Source organism: Cannabis sativa, chromosome 4, assembly GCF_029168945.1.
Source record: "Cannabis sativa cultivar Pink pepper isolate KNU-18-1 chromosome 4, ASM2916894v1, whole genome shotgun sequence".
Classification (NCBI taxonomy): Eukaryota; Viridiplantae; Streptophyta; class Magnoliopsida; order Rosales; family Cannabaceae; genus Cannabis; species Cannabis sativa.
Genome location: NC_083604.1, coordinates 566,061 through 588,414, shown reverse-complemented (window position 1 = coordinate 588,414; position 22,354 = coordinate 566,061). Strand labels below are relative to the sequence as shown.

The window sequence follows — 22,354 nt, the reverse complement described above, 5'->3', positions numbered from 1 at the left end:
TTTTTTATTTTTAAAAAAATATATATATTCGGGTTTCGGATTGTTTTAGATTAATGAATTACTAACTCGGCCCTAGTGAAGTGTAATCCAAATCTCACATCTAATTTTTGAAAGGAATAATTACATAAGGCACTATTTTTTGTAAAATATTTACATTTTTACGTTCAAAGAATGTTTTTTTTTTTATTTTTACGGTTTTTTAAAAAATAACACGAAAACAACATAAAAGTAACGTGAAAATAAAATAAAAAAAATCGTAAAAATATTTAAAATTTCGTAAACCGTTGTGAAATTAACCCTTTTTGAAACCGGTTTTGTTTTTCTTTTTCAAGTGTAAATGACACACCCTACTTCAGTTAGACAATAAATGTTCCTAGTTCGAAGATGTTCATAACTAATTTTCTTTTTAATGGTGTGTTCATAACTAATTTTAATCACTATCTAAAAAAATTAATTCATAACTTATCTCTCCACCAATCCAGGACACCATTCACAATTTGCCACGTGGATCTCAATCAATAGAAAATGACCATCATACCCCTCTCTCACACACACACACAAACCTCTTTACCGGTCATCCCCTTATTTCCTTCGCCGCCGCCATTTACGTGTTCGAACTTCGAAGCTTCAGCCGAGCCGAACTCAAATAAATAAATAAATAAATTTAAAAAAAAAAGAAAAATGTCAATAGCTTTCTCACCAGCTCCGCTTCCCCTACGCACCCATGCGCACTTTAACCCCTTCCTTCCTTCCATGTCTATCGTGCGCCACCTAACGCTACGCCACAACCACCACCGTCGCCGCTTCGCTAGCCTCGCCGTCGCCGCTGCTGTACGTCAAGACACCACAGTTTGGACACCAGCGCCTCTCTCCGTCGTTGAATCGGCTGCTGAATCTCTCTTCCACGTCACCATCGACCTCTCCGATTCGCCTGACTTAGCTTCTTCTCATACACGAGCCGGTCAGTACCTTCAGCTTAGGGTTCCTGAATCGGATAAGCCTTCGTTTCTGGCGATCGCTTCGCCGCCGGGTTTGGGTTCGGCTAAGGGAGTTTTTGAGTTTTTGGTGAAGAGTGTGGAGGGTTCGACGGCGGAACTTCTTTGTCGGCTTAAGAGAGGTGATGTTGTTGAGATTGGACCGGTTATGGGAAATGGATTCGATGTTGATCGAATTCATCCTCCGGAGGAGTTTCCTACTGTTCTTATCTTTGCTACTGGATCTGGAATTAGGTAAAACCTTATATATATATTTATATAGTATTGATTTTCTGAACAAGAACAAAAATTTAGTGATTGAAATTTGAAATTGAAGTTAGATTAGATGTTTTGTTGCTTGAATTGGGTTTTGAATTCAAATCTAGAAGCTTTTTGCAGTTACAATCAACTGAAATGGTAAAACCATGAACAAGATCATAAGTGAGTTTTTTTATTAGCGAAATAACATTTAATGGTGGCGCAAAACGATCATAGATTTACACTGTGCGGACTTCATGGGTTTCGCAAATTTTAGTATTTCACATTGTTAGTTTGAAGAATTTCACAACTAAATTTGAAATTTGAAATTGAAGTTAGATTGGATGTTTTGTTGCTTGAAATGGGTCTTGAAGTTGAAGCTTTTTGAAGTTACAATCAGCTGAAATGGTGGTGAATTGTGTTCTTTTAATTTGGTTTGGCAATGATGCAATTTACTTTATTCAATTGCAATTGCATTTTTGAAGCAATGAAAATTTCATTAAGAGTAATGATAATTTCATTAGTATGTAAATACTCTGGCAAAAATCAGAATAATTAGGATTTTTGCCCTAATTTTTTTTTTCGAACTATTGGAATTGTTAGTACACAAATGAAATTGGACATAAGTCTTTAAATCCAAAAATTTGAATATTTTCGAGAGATTCTTAACGGCCTGAAAAGTTATGGGGCATGATTTATTACATGTGAAAGTTCAAGGGCGAAAATTCTAATTCCTATCTTCTAACCAAACAAAGTTTATATCTATCGTAATAGCATACACAATTAGGGCTCGTTTGGAACGCCGTATTAGATCGTATTGTATTGTATTGTATTATATTGAATTGTATTTTATACAATATTTTTATGTAAAACTATATATGGTATTAACTTTTATGGACACCTAAATATATAATATTTTAGTATAAATTAAAGTTTAACATACTATTATATAAAAATATGATATATAATCAAATTCAATATAATACAATACAATACGACCTAATACGGCGTTCCAAACGAGCCCTTAATCCACAAGGAATACAGAACAGGGACATTCTTAGAAAACTAAAAAATATTGTTGCTATAGCCTCTAACTTGATCTGAAATTATAATTGCAATGCATTCCTTAGTACTTCATATCTCATTTAAGTGTTTATATTATTTGGTTTATGACTTCTAATTAGTTTTTGCCCGAATTGGGTTTTGCTTATTTGATTACCAATTTGGTACTTACAACTGAAATATTTATGTACCCTTTGAGCAATCTCTTCATTTTCACTTCCAAAACATATGCTTTTTTGTATTGCATTTTTCATTTTCTAGGATTTTCCCTACATTTTATTGCCATTTTCCTAGAAACTAGAATTGCTTTTGGTGAAAATACTCTAAACCTTTTCTACTCGAGCAGACCGATTCCCTGCACTTGAAAAAAGATTGTTTTATTCTTATTTCTTATGCATGATGAAGCTTGAAAGTCATCTGTGACTCACTAAACCGAATAATACGTACTTTACTTTCCTCAGCTATGATTACAATCTTCTACTCGTAAGGCTATGTGTCAATATGAATAAATTGTTAACAGAGCACTTGTCAGATATAACGATCTCATTGTTGAGTATGATTTTTCTCAAATTGATCATATAGAGTTGAGATACAGGCATTAAATTATTGCCAATGTGAAATACTGAATCTGATGTATTTGAATGCAGTCCTATACGGTCTCTGATAGAGTCAGGATTTAGTGCTGGCAACCGATCTGATGTCAGATTATATTATGGGGCAAGAAACCTTCAGAGAATGGCTTATCAGGTTCATCAAAAGTTTTTTTTTTCTTTTTGTTGAATCAGCATGGTTGGTCTGCTTAGTGGAATATGGTTTTGAAATTTCAATTCATCTTCATACAGGATAGATTTAAGGAGTGGGAATCTTCTGGTGTTAGTGTGGTGCCAGTTTTATCACAACCAGGTGATGATTGGAAAGGTGAAACTGGTTATGTGCAGGTATGACTATGATAAATCATGCTTTCCATTTGAAGATTTTCGGTCTTGACTTAATTTCATGAACAAATTGATACTTTGTTATTTTGACTGCGTTTGCAGGCAGCTTTTAAAAGAGCCAAGCAAATTTTTAACCCTCGCTCCACTGGGGTAGTACTCTGTGGACAGAAGCAGATGACAGAGGTTTGTCTTTGCTTGATTCGTTAAAATTTTGTTTCTGCTTCTTGTTGGTGAGTCTCAAGTTGGTTCGGGGTATAGGGGGGGTACGAAAACTGAGTTTTTTACAAGTGCTTAAAGATGAGTTCGCCCAAATCTTCTATCTTTTCTTAGTTGTAGTCTTTAGATTTAACCATCTATAATAATATTTCATTTATATATCGGCAAAGGTGACTAGAGAAATCAATTTGGTCAGTGAAAATTGAAAACAAAATTGCTGACATTACCAGGGAATTTGCATGGGTGTTACAACAAGATAAGGAGAGATTCTTTTAGGATGAATTCCATTATCTCTTGTTTGGTTTCTAACAAAAATGGAAATTGTAAGAAAATTTTATGAACTTGTGGAAAATATTTTCCTTTAATCTTATTACCTATTAAACACTTGAATGGTCTACAATTTGTTGGGTTATCATCAAATTAGATTTCTGATTATGCTTTATTTTTTTAAAACTTTGTTAACCTATTTCTTCAATGTTCACATTAAGTAGTTTCATTCAGTTATGTTGTGGTGATAATATAAAGGGTTAATGGGTTTCTCTTTTACCATTTCTTCTTTATTAAAGAAACACAATTAATATCTAATTTACCTTTTTCTCTTTGGATTTTGCAGGAAATTACCTCAATTCTTGTTGAAGAGGGTGTATCAACTGACAAAATACTAAAAAATTTTTGACCATCCAAAAATGTGTCTTATTGTTATAGTAGTATTTATTTGTTCCAAATGTTGAGTATAGAATATATCTCAGCTCGGAAATCACAATAAGGAATCTTAATATTAAGAGTTAGAACTTTACATTATGAAGTTATAGTAGTGTGGCTAGTGAGTGGCCTACAATGCCAATAGTTTTCATCAATGTAGAAATCATTGTATAATTGAATTTTCCAATTTTACCTTTTCCTACAATCATATTTTTTGCACACACTACCAAATTTCACCTTTATTTGGTGACAATCTTTATGAATCAATACAAGTATTCAAAAAGAACAATGCTTATAGTGCCTGTGGTAGTTTCTTATATTGATTTGCACCAATAACATTACACCATCTTAGCATTTCTCTATACAAAATAAAGGAATTTATATGATCAATCCAGAAAAAGCTAAGTAGCATGTTAAATTTTGGTAGAAATCAGATGAATCCAAGTAAACTTAATAAAGAAAAAAAATGTCAATCATCTTGATTGCAAGACAAATGATAGGGTTATAGATAGTTTTATCAGTTTACTATTTGACTTAATGGTAAATCAGAAGCCTGAGAAATTTACTACTGTATTCACTTCATCCTAGAACCTCGGGAGCAATTTCATTAGTAGTGCCATTTCTGTCTTCATTAATTTCGGTTTGAAGTTTCTTCTCGGGGTCGTGTTTGTGATGATGCGAGTGATGCTTGTGATGATGTGCTCTCTTGTGTCCATGGGCATCTGAGTCAACACTGTGGGAACGTCGATGATGTTTATGATGTTTTTTCTCAATCTTAGTTGCATCATCCTCGTAACTCCAAGAATCAGAAGAGGTGGAGTCTGAATGGCGATGGTGTTTATGATGCTGCTTCGTGTGTCTTCTCTTTCGCATTCTGCCATTTTCCTCATCGCTAGATAAATCACGAGCACCGAAATCTGATCTGTGATGATGTCTGTGGCGCTTACCATGACTTCTCTTCCTACTTACTTCATCATCCTCACCACTTGAAGAATCGGAATTAGAATCGTGATGCCTATGTTTCTTGTGGCTTCGCTTCTTCCTCTTCCTATCTTCTTCAGAATAATAATCATATTCTTCACTGCTGCTGCTGCTACTGGGACTCAAAGATCGTCTCTTTGATTTTCTCTTCGATTTCTTCTCTTCAGAGTGGGCATGCTTCCGGTGCTTCTTGTGATGGTTTCTTTTGCTAGACTTCCTCCCCCCATCGCTACTATCCGAGTCACTGTCTGTCTCCGAATCAGACTTCGATACAGATCGTCTTTTATGCTTCACCTTCGTTTTTCTCTCTTTGGCATCAGCATCAGCCCTTGTCTTCATAGCAGCTTCCAATTTTTGCTCCCATTTCAACGGGGCTTCCATCTTCTCCAAAGCTCGTTTCTTCTTTTCCTCAACCAGCTGGATGAATTTCTTGGTGTCCATTTAAATAAAAAAACCAGTAGAATATCTGCATTATGTTTGATGATAGCCGGAATTGCATCTCACAAAAGAGAAAAAACACTGTTAGTTCTATCGCCCAAAAATTTTAATTTCGGTTATTAAAAAGCATTACTTTAAGAAGAGAATAATCAAAGCTAGAACCCTCAAACAAATAATATAACTATGATAATAAACAAATTCATGACAGAATTAAAGTCACAACAGCTAAAACAGTCTTAGTTGATAGAAAGATACCAAATAAGAGAACACTAAATAAAATTTATAACTAATCAAATATATTGATAATTGACAAAGGGCTTTGTCATAAGAACATTTTCAGAAAAGGGTTTTGGAAAATTGAGCATCTTGGTTCTTCAATAAGATTACTGATATGGGTTTGAATTATGAACAATTGATGGGTAGCTAAGAAAGATGTTAAAACTAATATGGACTGAGAAATCCTATAACAAAGAGTAATTCAGCCGATATGAACTTAAACAATTTGCTTCGTCTCTTACCTTATTTGGAAAAGAATGAGAGTCTTAATTCAAAAGAACCGACCTCAACAGCTCCCACCAAGTGTGTTAAATCTCTGGGAAAAACAACATAAAATTTTTAGATATCAATTTCCAATCTTTTTAATCCTAAATCAAGCAAATAAAAAAAAAAAACTCATAATTTGCTAGCTTTCTTTACTATCTTCAACTTTAAAAATAAAAAAACATAACTAGAAAAGTAATTTTCAAAATGAAATTCAAGAAAGCCAAAAAAGAACACCAAACTACGAAATTGAATTACAAGGTTAAACTTTTAACATTGAAAAAAAGGGAAAACAAACCCTAAAGCAGACACATCAGAAAATTATCTATATTCAATTCCCAAGCTTTTTAATCCTGCAAACTCTAAACCTAAACCAATTACAAATAAAAACTCATAATTTGCTAGTTTTCTTTACTATCTTCCACTAGAAAAGTAATTAAGCTTTAACCCTAGTCTTGGGCAAGAAGTCTAAACCATAAACCCTAGAAAATAAAGTAAAGAAATTGTTTGCATAAATGAAATTCAAGAAAGCCAAAATAGAAATCAAAAACTACGAAATTGAATCAAAAGATCATACTTTTACCATTAGAAAAAAGGGAAAACAAACCCTAAAGCAGACATATCAGAAAATTATCAACAATCAACTTCTAAGCTTTATAATCCTACAAACCCTAAACCTAAATTCATAATTTGCCAGTTTTCCTTACTATCTTCCACTAGAAAAGAAATCTAAAATACAAACCCTAGAAAGAAAAGAGGGCTACTAAGCTGGTAAAAGAAATTGTTTACAGATATGAAATTCAAGAAAGCCCAAAAAGAATACCAAAACAACCAAATTGAATCAAAAGATCATACTTTCACCATTAGAAAAAAAGGGAAAAACACCCTAAACCCTAAAGCAGGCATGAAAACGAACCTGAGAGAAAAGAGCGATGATGATGGTGGGTCGGCCTTAGGGTCAAAGCTCAGGGAAGAGAGAAAACTAGTTCTCTATTGACTTTTTATCGAAGTTCCAGAAGTCTCTGTTGGCTTTCTCTTTATCTCGTCCTCGTTTTATAGATGATCCGAAGACAATACGGGACCCGACCCGGAATTGAGCTCGCTAAACGGTATGTCGTTTGAGGGACCGCGTTATTTTGACTTGACTTTATAGGCTTGTACGACATGTCGTTTTTAGTATGGACAAGGCTACCGACATGTCGTTTGTCTTTTATTTTGTTTTGTAAAATGTATTTTATCATTAGAGTAAGCCTAATTAGGAGTTTTGCCCCTCGAATTTTTACATGTACTAAATTATATTTTTTAAACTTTAAAGATTGTTAAAAATTCACTCTAAATTATTGAGATTGTTAGATTTAAGAATTTTTTGTCTAATTTTAGTAAGAAAAGTTTAGCATGGATGAAAGTTAAGGGGACATGATTTGACACATGTCAAAGTTTGAGGGACCTGATTTAATAGATATCAAAGTTCGGTGAGCATGATTTAGTACATTAACAATCATTGAATTAGTAAAATTAGATGAAATTGGACAAAAATTCATAAATCCAACAATCTCTAAGTATTTTAAACGCCAAAAAAAAATCATAAAATATTAATAATGGGAGCGATAATCTAAATCATTTTTTTTAAAAGAAGAAGATGTCTAATATATTAAAAGAAGTTAGACTCATTGGTTATTACAAATCAAAAGAATAAAGGAAACTTTACCAGTGATATCTAAACTCAAAACCTATTTAGTAATATTATGAGCAACAATATTCAACCTACGAAATATCATACAAAAAAATTATATCCTAAAACAACTTAAACTAATTCAAACAAACAATAACATAATTACATATACTTAATAGCACTAGATAATGGTCAATAAGGAAAAATCATAAGCTACCCTTCTCTAATAAAAGGATTTGTGAACATAAATTTCTTGATAGCCACCCAACTAATGTTTAAACAATAGTTTTTAGTTACAATCGAAATTATTTTGGAGTCCAAATCAACTGCTATATTACAGTTAATTTTTATTTTTAAATTTATTAAAGAGTAATTTACCAAGTAATTTGTAAATAAATATATAATTTTAATTTTTAACCTATATTTTTAAAATTTTCATAATGTAATTAAGTTTTAAAAAATAATTTAAATGTTATTACTGTCAAAAATTAAATTCAATACAACTCAAAGTTAAATTATTAAATGACATTATTAATTAAATAAATAAATAAATCGGTTTCCTTTGCCACGAAGAAAAAGAGACACAGTCAATAATATAAATATAAAAAATTAATTAAATAAATAAAATATAAATTATTATTTTTTTTATTTATTTTCATCAAATTGTCAGTCCCAATTTTGTATTGATTTTCTCTGTAATCGAAAAAAGCTTCAGTTTTGATCTCAGCCATGGCAGCTCCGTCGTCTTCGTCGGCGGCCACCACCAATATCATGCTCGCTCTCTACGAGAAGAAAACTACTCAAATCGACCTTTACCGTCCTCTTCGCAACTATATCGCTTTCAATTACTCCGATCGCGAAGCTCAAAACCTCGAAGACGATCTCCAAACCCTCAAGGAGTATCGTTCCGATATCGAACGCCAATCCGATCCTTCTCACACCGCCCGTCGTGATCTTCTTCAGAATTATTACAAAGCCCTATGTCTCGTCGAGACTCGATTCCCAATCTCTCCCGATAAGGATCACGTGAACTCCGTCACTTTCGTTTGGCATGATGCTTTTAAGAACAAACAGAAGGCTTCTCAGCAGAATATTCATCTGGAGAAGGCTGCTGTGTTGTTTAATTTGGGTGCTGTTTATAGTCAGATTGGATTGTCTTATGATCGGTCTACTGTTGATGGTCGGAGACAAGCTTCTCATGCTTTTATTGCTGCGGCTGGTGCTTTTCTTTTCTTGAAAGATAATGAGGCTGCTAAGGCTTCGATTGGTGGCTCTACGACTGTGGATTTGTCGGTGGAGTGTGCTGGGATGTTGGAGAGGTTGATGTTGGCTCAGGCTCAGGAGTGTGTTTTTGAGAACTCCATTGCTAAGGGGAGTACTCCTGGAGTATGTGCAAAGATCTCTAGGCAGGTAAAAATGATTGAAATTTAGTGTTTAATTGATTATATTTAGAATTGGATTGACTCATTCAGGTAAAGATGAAATCTTTTGGTAATCTTGAAGTGAATTGAATTGCTTTTTCTTTGCTTATGATTTATTTTATGAATGAATTCTGTGCTAAGCTTGGTAATTTGGAGTTCTTGAGAGTGTTAATATGGTCTTTATAAAAGATTTTATTAGTAAAATAACCATGTATGGTCTCACAAGCTGCAAAATATTACACTGTGCGACCATAAAACACCATTATTTGCAGTTATTATTGCATAGAATTATCATGTGTGACCTTCTGCAGTTATTGTTGCATTCCTCAGTATGTGCCAAGATCTCTAGGAAGGTAAAGATGATGGAATGGAAGTTGAGTGTTCAATTGATTATATTATGTATGTTATTTGTAGAATTGAATTGACTCATTTAGGTAAAGATGCAATCTTTTGTTACAGGAATTTGCTTTTTCTTTGCTAAATCTTGGTAATCTTGAGTTCTTTGACAATTATGAATTTTTTTTCTTCTTATTGAATGATAACATGTGAACATATATTGTTACTGAAATTTGCTTTTTCTTTGTGTATGATTTTATGAATTAGTTTTGTGCTAATAATTTGGAGTTCTTGAGAATTATGATTTTTTTTTGCTTCTTATTGAATGTTGCATTCCTCGATTTCTATTAAACAGAAATCATTTGGGTCACTCTTTGATGATCTTGTTTATCAGAACCATGTCAATATCATATTTGTCCATGTCAAAGTTTTGTTGGCTAATGGCTACTGGGCTATTTTGACATTTGATTAATTAGTTTAAAGTTGCGGTTTTTTGGTGCAAGTGTTTGTTAGAGATTTTAAGATTAGTTATTAAATATAAGACTCTGTGATGGTTTAGTATCTGTTATTTGCTGCTTCTATAATATATTTATTTCTATTTTGACTTGGATGTCATTACAGGTTGGGTTGTATTATGAGGAGGCTTTTGCGGCACTGACTGCTCCACCTCTGAACCAGCATTTTGATAAGGGCTGGATATCTCACGTGCAGCTAAAGGCTTCTTTGTTTTTTGCTGAAGCTTGCTATAGGTGTAGTTTGGAATTGCATGAGAAAGAAGAGATTGCAGAGGAAATCGCTCGATTAAAGAGTGGGATTGCTGCACTATCCGAGGCCAAGAAATCTTCAAAAGGAGCTCCTCCACAGCTTGTGGAAGCAGTTATCAAGTTAGAGGCCAGTCTCAATCGCAACCTGGAGAGGGCCATGAAGGAGAATGACAGAGTTTACCTCATGAGGGTCCCTTCCCCTAGTTCCTTACCTCCTCTCCCGGCATTTTCCATGGTGAAACCAATGGCAATGAGTGAAGTGTTGGATGCTAGTAAGGAAAAAATGTTTGCTAGTTTAGTCCCGGACAATAGTGCAAAAGCTCTTTCTAGGTACACTGAAATGGTGGATGACATTATAAGAACACAAGCAGAGAAGTTGCAGCAAGCTAGTGAGCTAACTCGGGTAAGGCTCAAGGAAATGGATCTACCGGAATCCATTCTTGCTTTGGAAGGAAATTTCACTCTTCCTACAGATCTAAAAGAAGATGTGGAGGCAGTGCAGATATGTGGGGGTCCAGCTGGTTTGGAAGGTGAATTACAGCAGCTTAAAGATTTGAGCCGGGTGAATCAGGACATGCTGGTTCAAGTTGAAGAACTCTTGCAGAAAGAGGCAAGAGAAGATGGTCAATTTAGAAGCCAATTTGGAACACGGTGGACTAGGCCTCAATCCAGCACTCTTACAAAGAATTTGCAGGATAGGTTAAATAGGTTTGCAGCCAATCTGAAACAAGCTTCAGATAGCGATGGTCGGATTGAGCGCTCAGTGAGGGAACATGCAGCTCTGATGTCTATTCTCGATCGCCGTCCGGTATATTTTTGAACTTCTTATTAGGCCTTATAGAAGGCATCAATTTATGAATGATGTACAAATCTGATAAAACATTATATATCGCTAGTAGGTACTTCACTTTGAGAGAAGTTATAAAGGAAATGTTTGCAACCTGTTCCTCTTTTGTTGGATATTTAGAGTTTTCTATTTCATGGTTTGATGTATCAAAAAATAACTGATCATGCAGTTTTCTCATTTCAGATTGAATCTGCACTCCCAACTCTAGCGAGGCCAATAATGTCTTTGGATGCTAATGAAGATGCTATACTGGGGGCACTAAAGCAGAGCTTGGTAATATTTTTATGACCTAAAACTTTGTAATTGTCACATTGAGTCTTGAATTTCGGGAATGCCATGTACTTTTCCTGAACAATTTTGGCATCTACATTCTGAAAATAATGTCCTTAGACCCCTTATTTTATAGTACTGAAGTTAGTATATATTCTAATCTTGGATGTTTATGACTTTCTCTCCATTGAATAATGCAGAGGCAGTTAGAAACACTTGGTGCTGAACGGGCTGTTCTAGAAGACATGCTCAAAGATATGAAGAGGAAGGTGTGCCCGAATTTCTGCTATACCAGTTTAGGGTTTTATTTCAAATTTGATTTTTCATACAAGGCTAAATCTTTGGCTATTTGCTTTATTTGGGATGCATTTTTCAGTCATTGGATAAGAATTGTTAGTGTTACAATAAATAATTGTTCCCGTTGACTTTGCTGTTTGAATTATGGTATGCTGTTATGTGCTTATTGTTCCTCATATGACTTCAGGATGATATATTACCAAAGTTGATGACATCAACTGGCTCCTTTGAGGACCTTTTCAGGAAGGAGATAGCGAAGTACGATCATATATGTGAAGATATTGCCCATAATATCGATGCACAAGAACAATTATTGATGCAAATCCAGGTCTTTTTTCCATTAAACCATAATTTGTGCTTCAATTTTTATTATTTTATTTTCATGGTATATTATATGAGAGTTGTTTTTTTAGTCTGGGCCATGCCTTCTGTATTAGTACATCATTTTATATTATCGAATCTGAACCGATGTTACAAATTTATTCCCTTTCGAATTTTCTTTATGAAATACAACAATCTACTATGAGGAATGCTGTTATGTTGTTGTATAACAAATAAATTAGTATTAAACTTGCCTTACACATTGATGACTATAGCAAAACAACAATAATTGTTCTTCCGCTCTAAAATCCTATTAAGGATCTGGCTAAATTGCCTTGAGATTTTCTCGATTAATTTCACACTATAGAAAGTTCTTGGAAACACTATAGAAATTCATTCTTGTTATAGAAATTCATTCTTGTTACCATGTTTAGTGATTGTTATCATTTATCGATAAATTAAATCATGGAACTTCAGTTAAGTGAGTTTGTGTTTACTTATCATTTTTCAGGCCCAAAATGAGGACTTTGCCGCCATCTTTAATCTCGAAGATTACAAAGGTAACCCTTCCTAGTTCACAATGTGTGCTAACTAAGGCTCTTTACTATAGTAATGTACTTGATTTTATCATGCTTTCATCTTATATGAATAATTTAGTATTATCATCAAATAGAGGCTGTCACATAAGAAGGCTTGCAAAGCATGATCTTGGTGGCTAATTAGTGAAAGAAATAGATCTCTGCCGTAACTAATGCTCGCCATTAACTCACCTCTGTACATACATTATTTGTCATCTACATTTGCTGCCACTTTTAGTCTCTCAAGTCCCCATTTCTGCCGATTAATCGATCTTATATTTCACTTCCGAAATTGCAATTTTAAGTGTATGCATAGCAAAAGAATAACAAAATAGCTCTATAGAACTATATTCTTCTCAATTTCATGTTTATATATCTATTATTTACCTCTTAATTATTGCAGCATCTCGTGAGAAATGTTACCAGCAAATTCAAGCTGCTATAGCAAAGTTTCGAGAAATTAAGGACAACATCAACGAGGGTTTAAAGTTTTACGTCACTCTTCAGGTAAATTATTTGAAATTTTTCTCTCTTTTAAAATTGATGTTCTACACTATTACATGTTGATTTCTTTCTTGCAATGAAACAGGACGCAATCACCAACGTGAAACAGCAATGCAGTGACTTCGTAATGACTAGAAATATCCAGTGTCGGGAAATGATCGAAGATGTCCAGAGGCACATGGCAGGCCTCAACTTCCAGGACTCTAAACCCGCAGGTCCATACAACAACACCTACCCTTCAGCAAGCCACCAAACTCAGAGATCAAATTCACCACAAATCGACCCACGTCCACAAGCACCGCCTTATTACCAGCCTCCTCCCGAGCAGCAGCCAGCCATGACTGGATACGCTCACCCGAACCCTCCCTATAGCTCCCCACAACAACCGCCTCCTCCTTACCATGTCCCACCTTCCTCAGGAACTCCATACCCGCCTCCACAGATCCAACAACAGCCTCCAGCTAGCCACGAGTACGGCCAACCCGCATACCCTGGGTGGCGGGGTCCATACTACAATGCTCACACTCACCCACAACAGTCGGGTTCTATGCCTCGGCCTCCTTACTCGGTTCAAGCTCCATACCACCCTCCTCCAACTCACCAAGGCGGTGGCGGCTACTATAAGCCACAATGATAAAATCGACAACATTATTTGTTTGTTTGTTTTGTAATTGTATCTGATTTGATTTGTCAGAATCTCAAATTTTATGTTTCTAATTCTATGTTTTGAGATTGTACAGCCAATTCATATTTTAGATTATCATCCTCTGTGGTTGTCTTGTGTTGCATGCCTCATTTGTTATGAGAATTTTTCTTTGTATAGCTTATTTATATATATAGAGAGAGACATATTGAATTGAATAATGAGGGAATAAATTATTTATCGTGTTTAATATTATATCGATGTGTTAATAATTTATGAGTCTTAAAAAGATAAAAATTGAGAAAAATAAGTTTCGAGTTTTAGGGTTCATTGAGCAATTTTGTTGGAGAAGTTATTTGGTACTAGCTAAAGGGTATTCATGGTTTCGATTTCGAGTATTGCTATCGGGGTAATTCTTCTACCTATTTTATTTTAATAATAATTATAGAAAACTGTTAACTATTTATAAAACGCTATTTTATGATAGTGTTGTGTTTAATAGCAATGCCATTGCATTAACGATAATTGAATATTGTTCTATAATAAAACACTGGTGTCAGAGCTACACGACATTCGCCTCTATTTCATACCGATAATGAAATGAATAAAACGTTGCGAAAGCATTAGATTTTTCTGAAGGACGAGGAAAATACTCAAAATCAGTGTGCGCATTTATGAGAAGCATCATAAAAAGAATGATAACAATTTCACCAAAACTGAAGAACTCTCCCCACCCAAAAAGATTAGAGATTAATATTTGTTAATGTCAAAACATAATCAAATTCTATTATACAATGATGAAAAAAGAAAACTTTTCTTAGCTGCAAAGATGAAATGGATTTTCCACAAGAATGAAATATATGCAGCCTCAAAGTATATAAATTGTTTGTAGCTACCATTTTGTAGTGGACATCTTTTCTATATTTCCCACATGAAAAAGCCACTTTGCCACTTTACTCAAATTCTAGTTATCATCTGCTGCACAACAAAACACAGTTTATACAAACATAAGCCAAAATGGAATTGAGCACAAAAAAGAAGTGTCAACAAACTATGCTATAGACTCATTTCAAACTCAACACACTAATAATCTCAAAATAACAAGCGATTTCAGTTTACTTTTCTGGTTTTGAATCATCTGGGGAGAGACATGGAGAGTTGGCTCCCATTCTAGTTTCTACAATGTTTATGCTTAGTTGCAAATGATAGCAAATCTTGACTTTTAATAACAGATTTTTTACAGATGAAAGATATGATATGTTATGGTGTAAGGAATAACTCTTACTGCATATATTTGAGGAATTGCTTGAAGGCATCTCTTTAGATTCATTTCGTAGTTTATAGACAAGAATGTTAAAGATAGGCATTCGGAGGCAAAGTTAGTATGGAGGCTACATTTTCGGTCTAAAGTATTCTAATTTCATTGCTCCATTCACTAGTGACCGAGAAGGAAATGCTCGATTGTCTCTCGAAATTACAAGCAAGGGCGACTATGTGTGTGCGCGTGTTTGCATGTATGCAACACGCTTAGATAAAATGGTTAAGGAAATTAAAAAATGGATCGGTTCTCACCGTTTGAAGGGTCAACGTGGACGAAGAAACTGGCTGCAACTATGAGATAGCAGAGAATAAGCATCAAGCCCTTAAAATAGTTTGATGTTCCTTCCTGCAAAAATGAACAAATTGATTTAGTTACAAAACAATAATGGAACAATCAAACAAATTGCAAAACAATACAAGTTAGTCAAAATACACAAGCCTAAAGCTAATTAAGGAGCAAAGGCTACTTAGGCATGTGATACAACTACTTGGGTAGAACTCACTCCCGAAAGCTATCCTAGGAGAGGAGGGTGCCCAAGTAATTATATACTGCTAAGCAATCCCATACTTGGTCGATGTGGAATCCTAACATTACACCCTCCTTTGGAGCCGACATCCACTGCAGCCCACTCTGCAGTCGATGGCTTACTCCACAAGTCACCCCTTAAGCAACATCAGTCCCACTTGAGAGTGCATGACTTTGATACAACTATTTAGGCAGAACTCACTCTCAAAAGCTAAATAAGGAGAGGATAGCTTTTGGGCGTCAATTCTACCTGTCCCTGATACCACTTGATACAACCAAAAGCTAGTCGAGGGTGCCCAAGTAGTTATATATAAGCAACCAATCTTATACTCAGTCAATGTGAGATCCTAACAACATGTCAAGTGCTCTAGTACGAAATTCAGACCAAATTAAAATCCAAGAACCGCCCTTCTACTGGGATCTATCATCCAAATGAGAGTTATTGACCTAAGACATTTCCCGAGCCACAGTATCCCTCGAATGTTTTCTATTTTTAAATCTCCAGGGCAAATACTATACAATACAATACAATACAAACAATTTCTAAAGTATACTCAAAAGAACTATTTTTAACAATTAAAGAATGAAAGTGAATAGCTAAACACCCACCTGTAACATAAATGCCACAACTAGCACTGTAATGAAGAGTGTAGCAGTCTCAAAGAGTTGAAAATTTAAATCCATTGGTTTTCCCATGATCCATCCGACAACAACGCAGAACGGAATCTATAATCCAGCGAAAACCGAAACAAAAAGTAATCAGCCAAATCTCAAAAACAAACTTGAAGTGTTCTGTAAAATTTGAAAACAAATGATGATATTTCTAATAGATATTAAGCCTAAAACTCCTATGTTTTGAGAAATATGGGAAAACCCATATGAATCAATTATAAAAAAGTAAGGATTAGTTATAACTACCCAAAGTTTTACATTTTTAACGGGCATAAACCCAATGATTTTTACTAGCGACAAAATTACTGAAACTGTAATTCAGTTACTTTAAATAGTTAACGTGTCACTACCTAATTAAGTAACCTCATCGATATTTATGACATGGCCCAATTAGGTGGTGACACGTGTCATCATAGTCACCAACGCTTTGGTAACTTTTGGACAGTTTTATCGCTAAAAAACAAAATCATTGGATACCCTGTTCACTTACAAACATAAAACTTTAAGATAGTTATACCGCAAAATATCCCTTTCAACAATAAAAACACATGCAAGTTTTTACTTACCACAAACATGGATATTTGTGTGGATGAGCCAATAGCAACTCCAAGTGTGATATCCTACATTTGAAAATCGAAACCAATCAATCGATTATGTTAACGATTAATCGATTATGTTACGAAACATAAAGCTTTAAGTGTGGATTGAAATCACTCACTAGCTTATCTTTCATGGCAAACATTATTGCACTTGCATGCTCTGCAGCATTTCCTACAATAGGAAGCAAAATGACACTAATGAAAGCCACAGGCATGTTCAACGAGTCCGACGCTCCCTGAATACAAGAATCATTTCACATAGAAATATGAGAAAAATTCAAGAATAAGAACTAAATAAATATTTTGTACTTTAATATCAACCGAATCTTAATAAAATAACAGTAATTCTTAAGCAAAACGCTGCTGAAATCCTTGAAAGAACCTCCATCGTTGTAAGCCTCAACAATGCAATTACAGTGACTCGTGGACTAAAGTTCATTAATGCTCCAACCACGTAAGAATCCTTGTATTTTATGTTTCTAAAGCTCTCTAAAATATTATTATCTGTCTTTTGGTTAAGCTGCCAAAAATCTCGGTTAACAGAATGCATTTGACGTAATTTCTTTACCTGAATGGCATCAACAAGATATCCAGACAAGATGGATACCCAACCTGTCAAAATAGCAAGCCATCCAATTGCTTCCCATTGAGTTAACTCAGGAACTTCTTCTTCCTCCGAATCGTCATTATTATCTACTTCCTGCTAAATATTGCAGAAATATACTCAACTTAAATTGAGCTCAATTGTACAAAATCTATATATTAACTCAAACTTTCTTTAGTAAAATGTAACAAATATTAAATCATATCTTTGACTAAGGCACTTCGAGTCTATTTGGTGTACCTTATCATATCGCATTGTATTGTATAGTATTCCACTGAATTGTGTTACATATCATATTTTTATGTAGTATTATAATTTAGTATACTATAATATAATACGATTTAATACAGCATACCAAACTAACTTTTCATGATTCTCCATAAAACATTTTAACAGTAAAGGAGAAAAAAACACACTTGAAAACTGAAATTGTTATCAATATTTAGAATCAAACAAAGATTAGAGTTAATTAAAATTTTAAGATGAACAAAACAATGAAAAGGTTAATAATAAGCAACTAACCTCATCTACAGGACTGTAAAGATTATTTTGACTTCTAAGTTGAAAGTATAGGTAGCTTGCATATGCCACTAGCATTATGCAACTGCTAAATCTCGAAAGAGACAACTCTGACTTCCCGAAATGAACTTCTGAATGCGTAAAGTGAAGCACGGCGGGAAACATTAGCCCCATCACAGCCATCAACAGCAAACCCGAATTCACTATGGCAGCTGCCTGTTTCAAAAAGATGACATACCAAAACTCAGAACAACTGAAAATACCGAAAGAAAGGGAATAGTTTCTATTGAGTTTCGGGAAATCTACCTTGTTGAAAACCTGAACTTTCTCAGAATGAATTATCCCACCAGTAAAGAAGGCGCATCCGAGCACTAAAAGCATGTTTGATAAGATGGAGCCAAGTAAAGATTGCTGCACAACTCTAATCATTCCAATCTTTAAAGCATAGATTGATATAATCATTTCGGTTGCATTGCCAAATGTAGCATTTAAAAGACCTCCAACTGCAAATTCCAGCAAATGAATTGTGTTAAAAGTATTGACACTAACAGCCTAAGAAGACACATCTAAGTCAATGACAATTTAAAGAAGAGAAGCTTCTTTTTCCATTGTAATACTGTGTCCCGAGCCGTTTCCAATCAACCCGAAAGCCCCCAACAACAACACAAGCTTAGCACTAGCTCATGATGGCACTTCACCACCACCCTTCTACTTCACTAATTCACTATGTTTGACATGTATTTTTTCATGGGGTTTCTCAAACTTCTTCATGGATTCCTCATTTCAATTTTGGCTATTTAGGATATGGTAATGACACATCAATAACATCAGCAATTTGTTAAGACACATTGAATAAAACTTAAGAGAGTCTTATACTTCAGCATTGTGAATAGTTCAAAAAGAATTTCTAACGAATAAAAACATTCAGGGAACACGATTTAGTAGTAGTAATATTTCAGGGAAAATATCCTAAATAGCCTTCAATTTTTCTTCGATCCAGAGTTCACTTGACATACAATGTTCCAAATTCAGCATAATTTATAGCTTTAATCAAACATTCGACACGAAAGTTCAGTACTTTTTTGTAACCGTTACCTGTTGGCCCGGTGAAAAAAGCAAGTTGCCTGCAATGTAATAAACAAGAAATAGTCTTTTAGCCTCTTAAGACAGTTCTTAAAATATTCTAACTACTTCAAGCAATCAAGAACTAATTAGAAGTCAAAAACTTACTCTGTTGCATATCCTAAACGCTCTGCCAGAGGTATAATTCCCACTAAGCTCAAGAAGAAAACCAATCCCTAACACATTCAAGGTAAACTATTAACAACTTATAACACACCAATATTGATGTTTCATCATGATCAATATTTCATATCTAAATACCTTAGTCACAAAATGATTAAGTATGCCACAATGTTAATTAGAAATGTTAATTCTAATTAGGTCATAATTTTATTTATTTTTTAGAAAGAATAAATAAGTACTTTGTCCTTAAACTTTGGCCCAAAAAAGAAATCATGCCCTTTAATTATTACCGAAGTTAAATATTTCCCATCAACTTTGAGCGCTAATGAAATATGGGACTTTCGTTAATTAATTAGCAATTTTACTCTTTGACCTATGACCATTGTCATATTTTGTCCCCCGAATTTTTACCACTGCTAAATCGAATCCCTTTTATTTAAGGGCATGGTCTGGCAATGGTAGAAGTTCGTTGGGCAAAATATGATAGTGATTATATTTCGAAAGATAAAATTGTTAATTATTTAAAAGAAGTCTCACAAAATACTAACGTTCAAAGTTGAGAAGAAATATTTAACATCCTTAATAATTCGAATGACATGATCTTATTAATGACAAAGTTCAGGGACGCAAAATACTTATTTATTCATGAAATGAATGCTCATAAGTTGATTAAGAGAGTGTAGTACTCCATTACATGCTTGCCGGTAGTATAATGTAGCAGAATCGCCAAGGGGCCAAACGGTAGCAAGACGTTGATTTTCGCTCTGATTAACACAATGTAGATACTCCGAAGTATACTAATCGTCATAAAATTAAATGTTCTTGACTTTGTTGCAATGTCTAGGTTTGAAGAATGCATATGATTATGAGGTATCTCAAAATCCAATGAATGAATTTTTCTTTTGGTTGGTGATGAACTACTGAATGGAAGCTCCTCATCTGAATCAAGGTCTGTCTTATGATCCTCTCTAGATACCATCTACAATGAAATATGAAAAGTTATGAAGTTAAATTCACACACATTATCTTGCATAAGATGAAAAAAATAGCTATGAAGGTTTTTCATTATAATTGTGTTTGGAAGTAACTGTGTAATTATTAGAGTATTAATTACATAGTCTAATAATTACACTATATTTTAAAATACAATATTGTGTTTGGATATAAAATGTTAATTACATATGAATTCTTAATATCTTGTTTGGCAAAACAGTTAGTAATTACAAAAGGAGAGCAATGTTTTTTAGTACACAGTGTAATTACACTGAATTCTAATCGGGGCCATGAGAATTAGAAATTATAATTAGAACCCCTCAATTACCTCTAATTATACAGTTACATTGTAATTACATGATCTAACAAATATGATAAATCGTGTAATTACTTCCAATTACACCGTAATTTTTCGAACGCGTCCTAAATAAATAAAACTTGTCCCTTTATATTTAGAGGAAAATAATCCAAGGTTTAGGAAGAAAAAATGATTAAATAACAAATTATATGAAAATGTCTTATTATCAAAGTGAACCTTTTCAAAAAGAAGAAGAAAAAGTAGTTCAAGATGAAGATTTAACTATGATTATTAATTTATTATCATATCAACTATTATTGTTTTTTTACTATATGAAAATGTAGTTATCAACTTCAAAAACAATATGAACCTTTTTTTTTTTTTTGAAAAGAAGAAGAAGAGTAAGGTGAAGATTTTACTATGATTATTTTCATAATATTGAAAATAAATAAATAAACTTTGGTATCCATAGGATTCTATTTAATTTATTTTTGGACCAAAAATATCATCATTTGACATTCTTGTATATTTACATTCACTTATAAACTTTGAAAATTAATTTAAAAAAAGAAAAAAAAAATGGGAACATCTCAACACAATAATTAACAAAGATTGTACTTTAATTAATTTTCCATTATTAATTAATTATCAATTTATTACAAGAATCAAATTCAATCAATAATTGCTTCATTAAACTCCCAATGTGCTTTTTGTTTCCCTTTTTTTAACAAAATCATACAATGTTGTATTATTTAATATTTATGACGTAATAATTAAAGTAAGAATATAAAACATGATAATTAGATCTAATATTAACCGACAATAATAACTGTTTAACCAATTTTAACTACCTTAATAAATATCCTAAACACAACAAAAAATATCATAAAAAACAAAGACTTTTATTTCAATTTTTTTTAAAATAAGACTCAAAATTAAAAAGCTCAACATAGTCAATGGGACCAAATAAAAAATCTAAAAATAGAAAATGCAATTAAATTAATTTTTTTTAAAAAAAATAAAGTAAATAATTCTCTTATAGCTAGTTAATAAATGCTATTCACTCCTTCAAAAAAAAAATGCTATTCACTGACTTTTATTTTATAAATATATATAAATAAATAAAAAAGTAGAAAAGCTAAGCAAAATTGGAAAAAGCAAATTAAGAGAAGAGAAAAAAGATTACCTTTTTATATGAAAATGGAAGAAAGTAAAGAATGTCCCAATGAGAATTAGAGATCAAAATGGAATCCAAGTTGAGTTTTTTTGAAGATTAAGAAAATACCCAGAAACTGAATTGGATTCAGATTTGATCCCAACACTGATTATTATTCTTCTTCTTCTTCTTCAAAACTGAAAATGGGGTTTGTTGAGATTTAATTTGGATCCAAAAAGATTGAAACTTTATTATTTTTTGAATCAAATTTGATTTGGATTTGAAAGAGAAAAGAAAAATGAGTTTGGCCGGCATAAGAAATTGGGGGAGTTAAGCACTATGCTTAAGCAAAGCTTAGAAAAATAGTCTTTGGAAGTTTCTTCGAAAGAGAGTTTCTTTTTTTTATTATTTATTTTTTTGAGAGTGACGGTGGACCCTTTTTACTATTAATTATTAAATGTTTTTATTTTTATTTTTATTAAGATTAGTGATAATTATAATTTTTTAGTCAAAATTAGAAATTTCGTGTTAGAATATTTTTTTTTTCTTGTATTGGTATTCGTTATAATTGTAATATTATATATGTTAAGTTTTGAATAGTATCAAAAATAGAGTTCATAATATTCTAATTTACTATGTGTGTTCAAAAAACTCTAAATATAT

The 22,354-nt window shown here is 33.2% G+C and overlaps 4 protein-coding genes across 12 annotated transcripts; 2 read left to right on the top strand and 2 right to left on the bottom strand.

The window, feature by feature from the left end:
- The first annotated feature begins 304 nt into the window (after window positions 1–304).
- LOC115715258 (fruit protein pKIWI502) lies at window positions 305–4,352 on the top strand. The gene is made up of 5 exons (XM_030644101.2): window positions 305–1,229; window positions 2,942–3,041; window positions 3,137–3,232; window positions 3,332–3,412; window positions 4,059–4,352. Exons 1-5 carry the CDS (start codon window positions 682–684, stop codon window positions 4,119–4,121), a joined length of 888 nt encoding a protein of 295 aa, XP_030499961.2. The 5' UTR covers window positions 305–681; the 3' UTR covers window positions 4,122–4,352.
- Window positions 4,353–4,584: 232 nt separating this feature from the next.
- Window positions 4,585–7,226, bottom strand: LOC115715259 (uncharacterized). Of its 2 annotated transcripts, none has more exons than XM_030644103.2 (3): window positions 7,023–7,226; window positions 6,085–6,158; window positions 4,585–5,594 (listed from the first exon to the last, which is right to left on the bottom strand). In XM_030644103.2, exon 3 carries the CDS (start codon window positions 5,567–5,569, stop codon window positions 4,727–4,729), a length of 843 nt encoding a protein of 280 aa, XP_030499963.2. In that variant the 5' UTR covers window positions 5,570–5,594; window positions 6,085–6,158; window positions 7,023–7,226; the 3' UTR covers window positions 4,585–4,726. The 2 variants fall into 2 exon arrangements, with proteins under 2 accessions (XP_030499963.2, XP_030499962.2); XM_030644102.2 differs by having other exon boundaries at window positions 4,585–5,627; window positions 7,023–7,152.
- Window positions 7,227–8,352: 1,126 nt separating this feature from the next.
- Window positions 8,353–13,904, top strand: LOC115715190 (vacuolar-sorting protein BRO1). Its single transcript, XM_030644019.2, has 8 exons — window positions 8,353–9,188; window positions 10,157–11,107; window positions 11,330–11,419; window positions 11,617–11,685; window positions 11,901–12,041; window positions 12,546–12,594; window positions 13,016–13,119; window positions 13,202–13,904. Exons 1-8 carry the CDS (start codon window positions 8,508–8,510, stop codon window positions 13,748–13,750), a joined length of 2,634 nt encoding a protein of 877 aa, XP_030499879.2. The 5' UTR covers window positions 8,353–8,507; the 3' UTR covers window positions 13,751–13,904.
- A 511-nt stretch (window positions 13,905–14,415) lies between these two features.
- LOC115715016 (vacuolar cation/proton exchanger 3) lies at window positions 14,416–22,139 on the bottom strand. 8 transcript variants are annotated; one of them, XM_061114784.1, is made up of 12 exons: window positions 21,821–22,139; window positions 19,939–20,223; window positions 19,230–19,297; window positions 19,095–19,123; window positions 18,306–18,502; window positions 18,003–18,215; window positions 17,445–17,576; window positions 16,996–17,112; window positions 16,844–16,897; window positions 16,215–16,331; window positions 15,332–15,425; window positions 14,416–14,734 (listed from the first exon to the last, which is right to left on the bottom strand). In XM_061114784.1, the coding sequence occupies exons 2-12, from the start codon at window positions 20,221–20,223 to the stop codon at window positions 14,724–14,726; spliced, it is 1,317 nt and encodes a 438-aa protein (XP_060970767.1). In that variant the 5' UTR covers window positions 21,821–22,139; the 3' UTR covers window positions 14,416–14,723. The 8 variants fall into 8 exon arrangements, with proteins under 8 accessions (XP_060970767.1, XP_030499657.2, XP_060970764.1 ...); XM_030643797.2 differs by having other exon boundaries at window positions 14,416–14,737; window positions 17,445–17,579; window positions 21,821–22,138; XM_061114781.1 differs by having other exon boundaries at window positions 17,445–17,579; window positions 21,821–22,138.
- Between the last annotated feature and the right edge of the window lie 215 nt (window positions 22,140–22,354).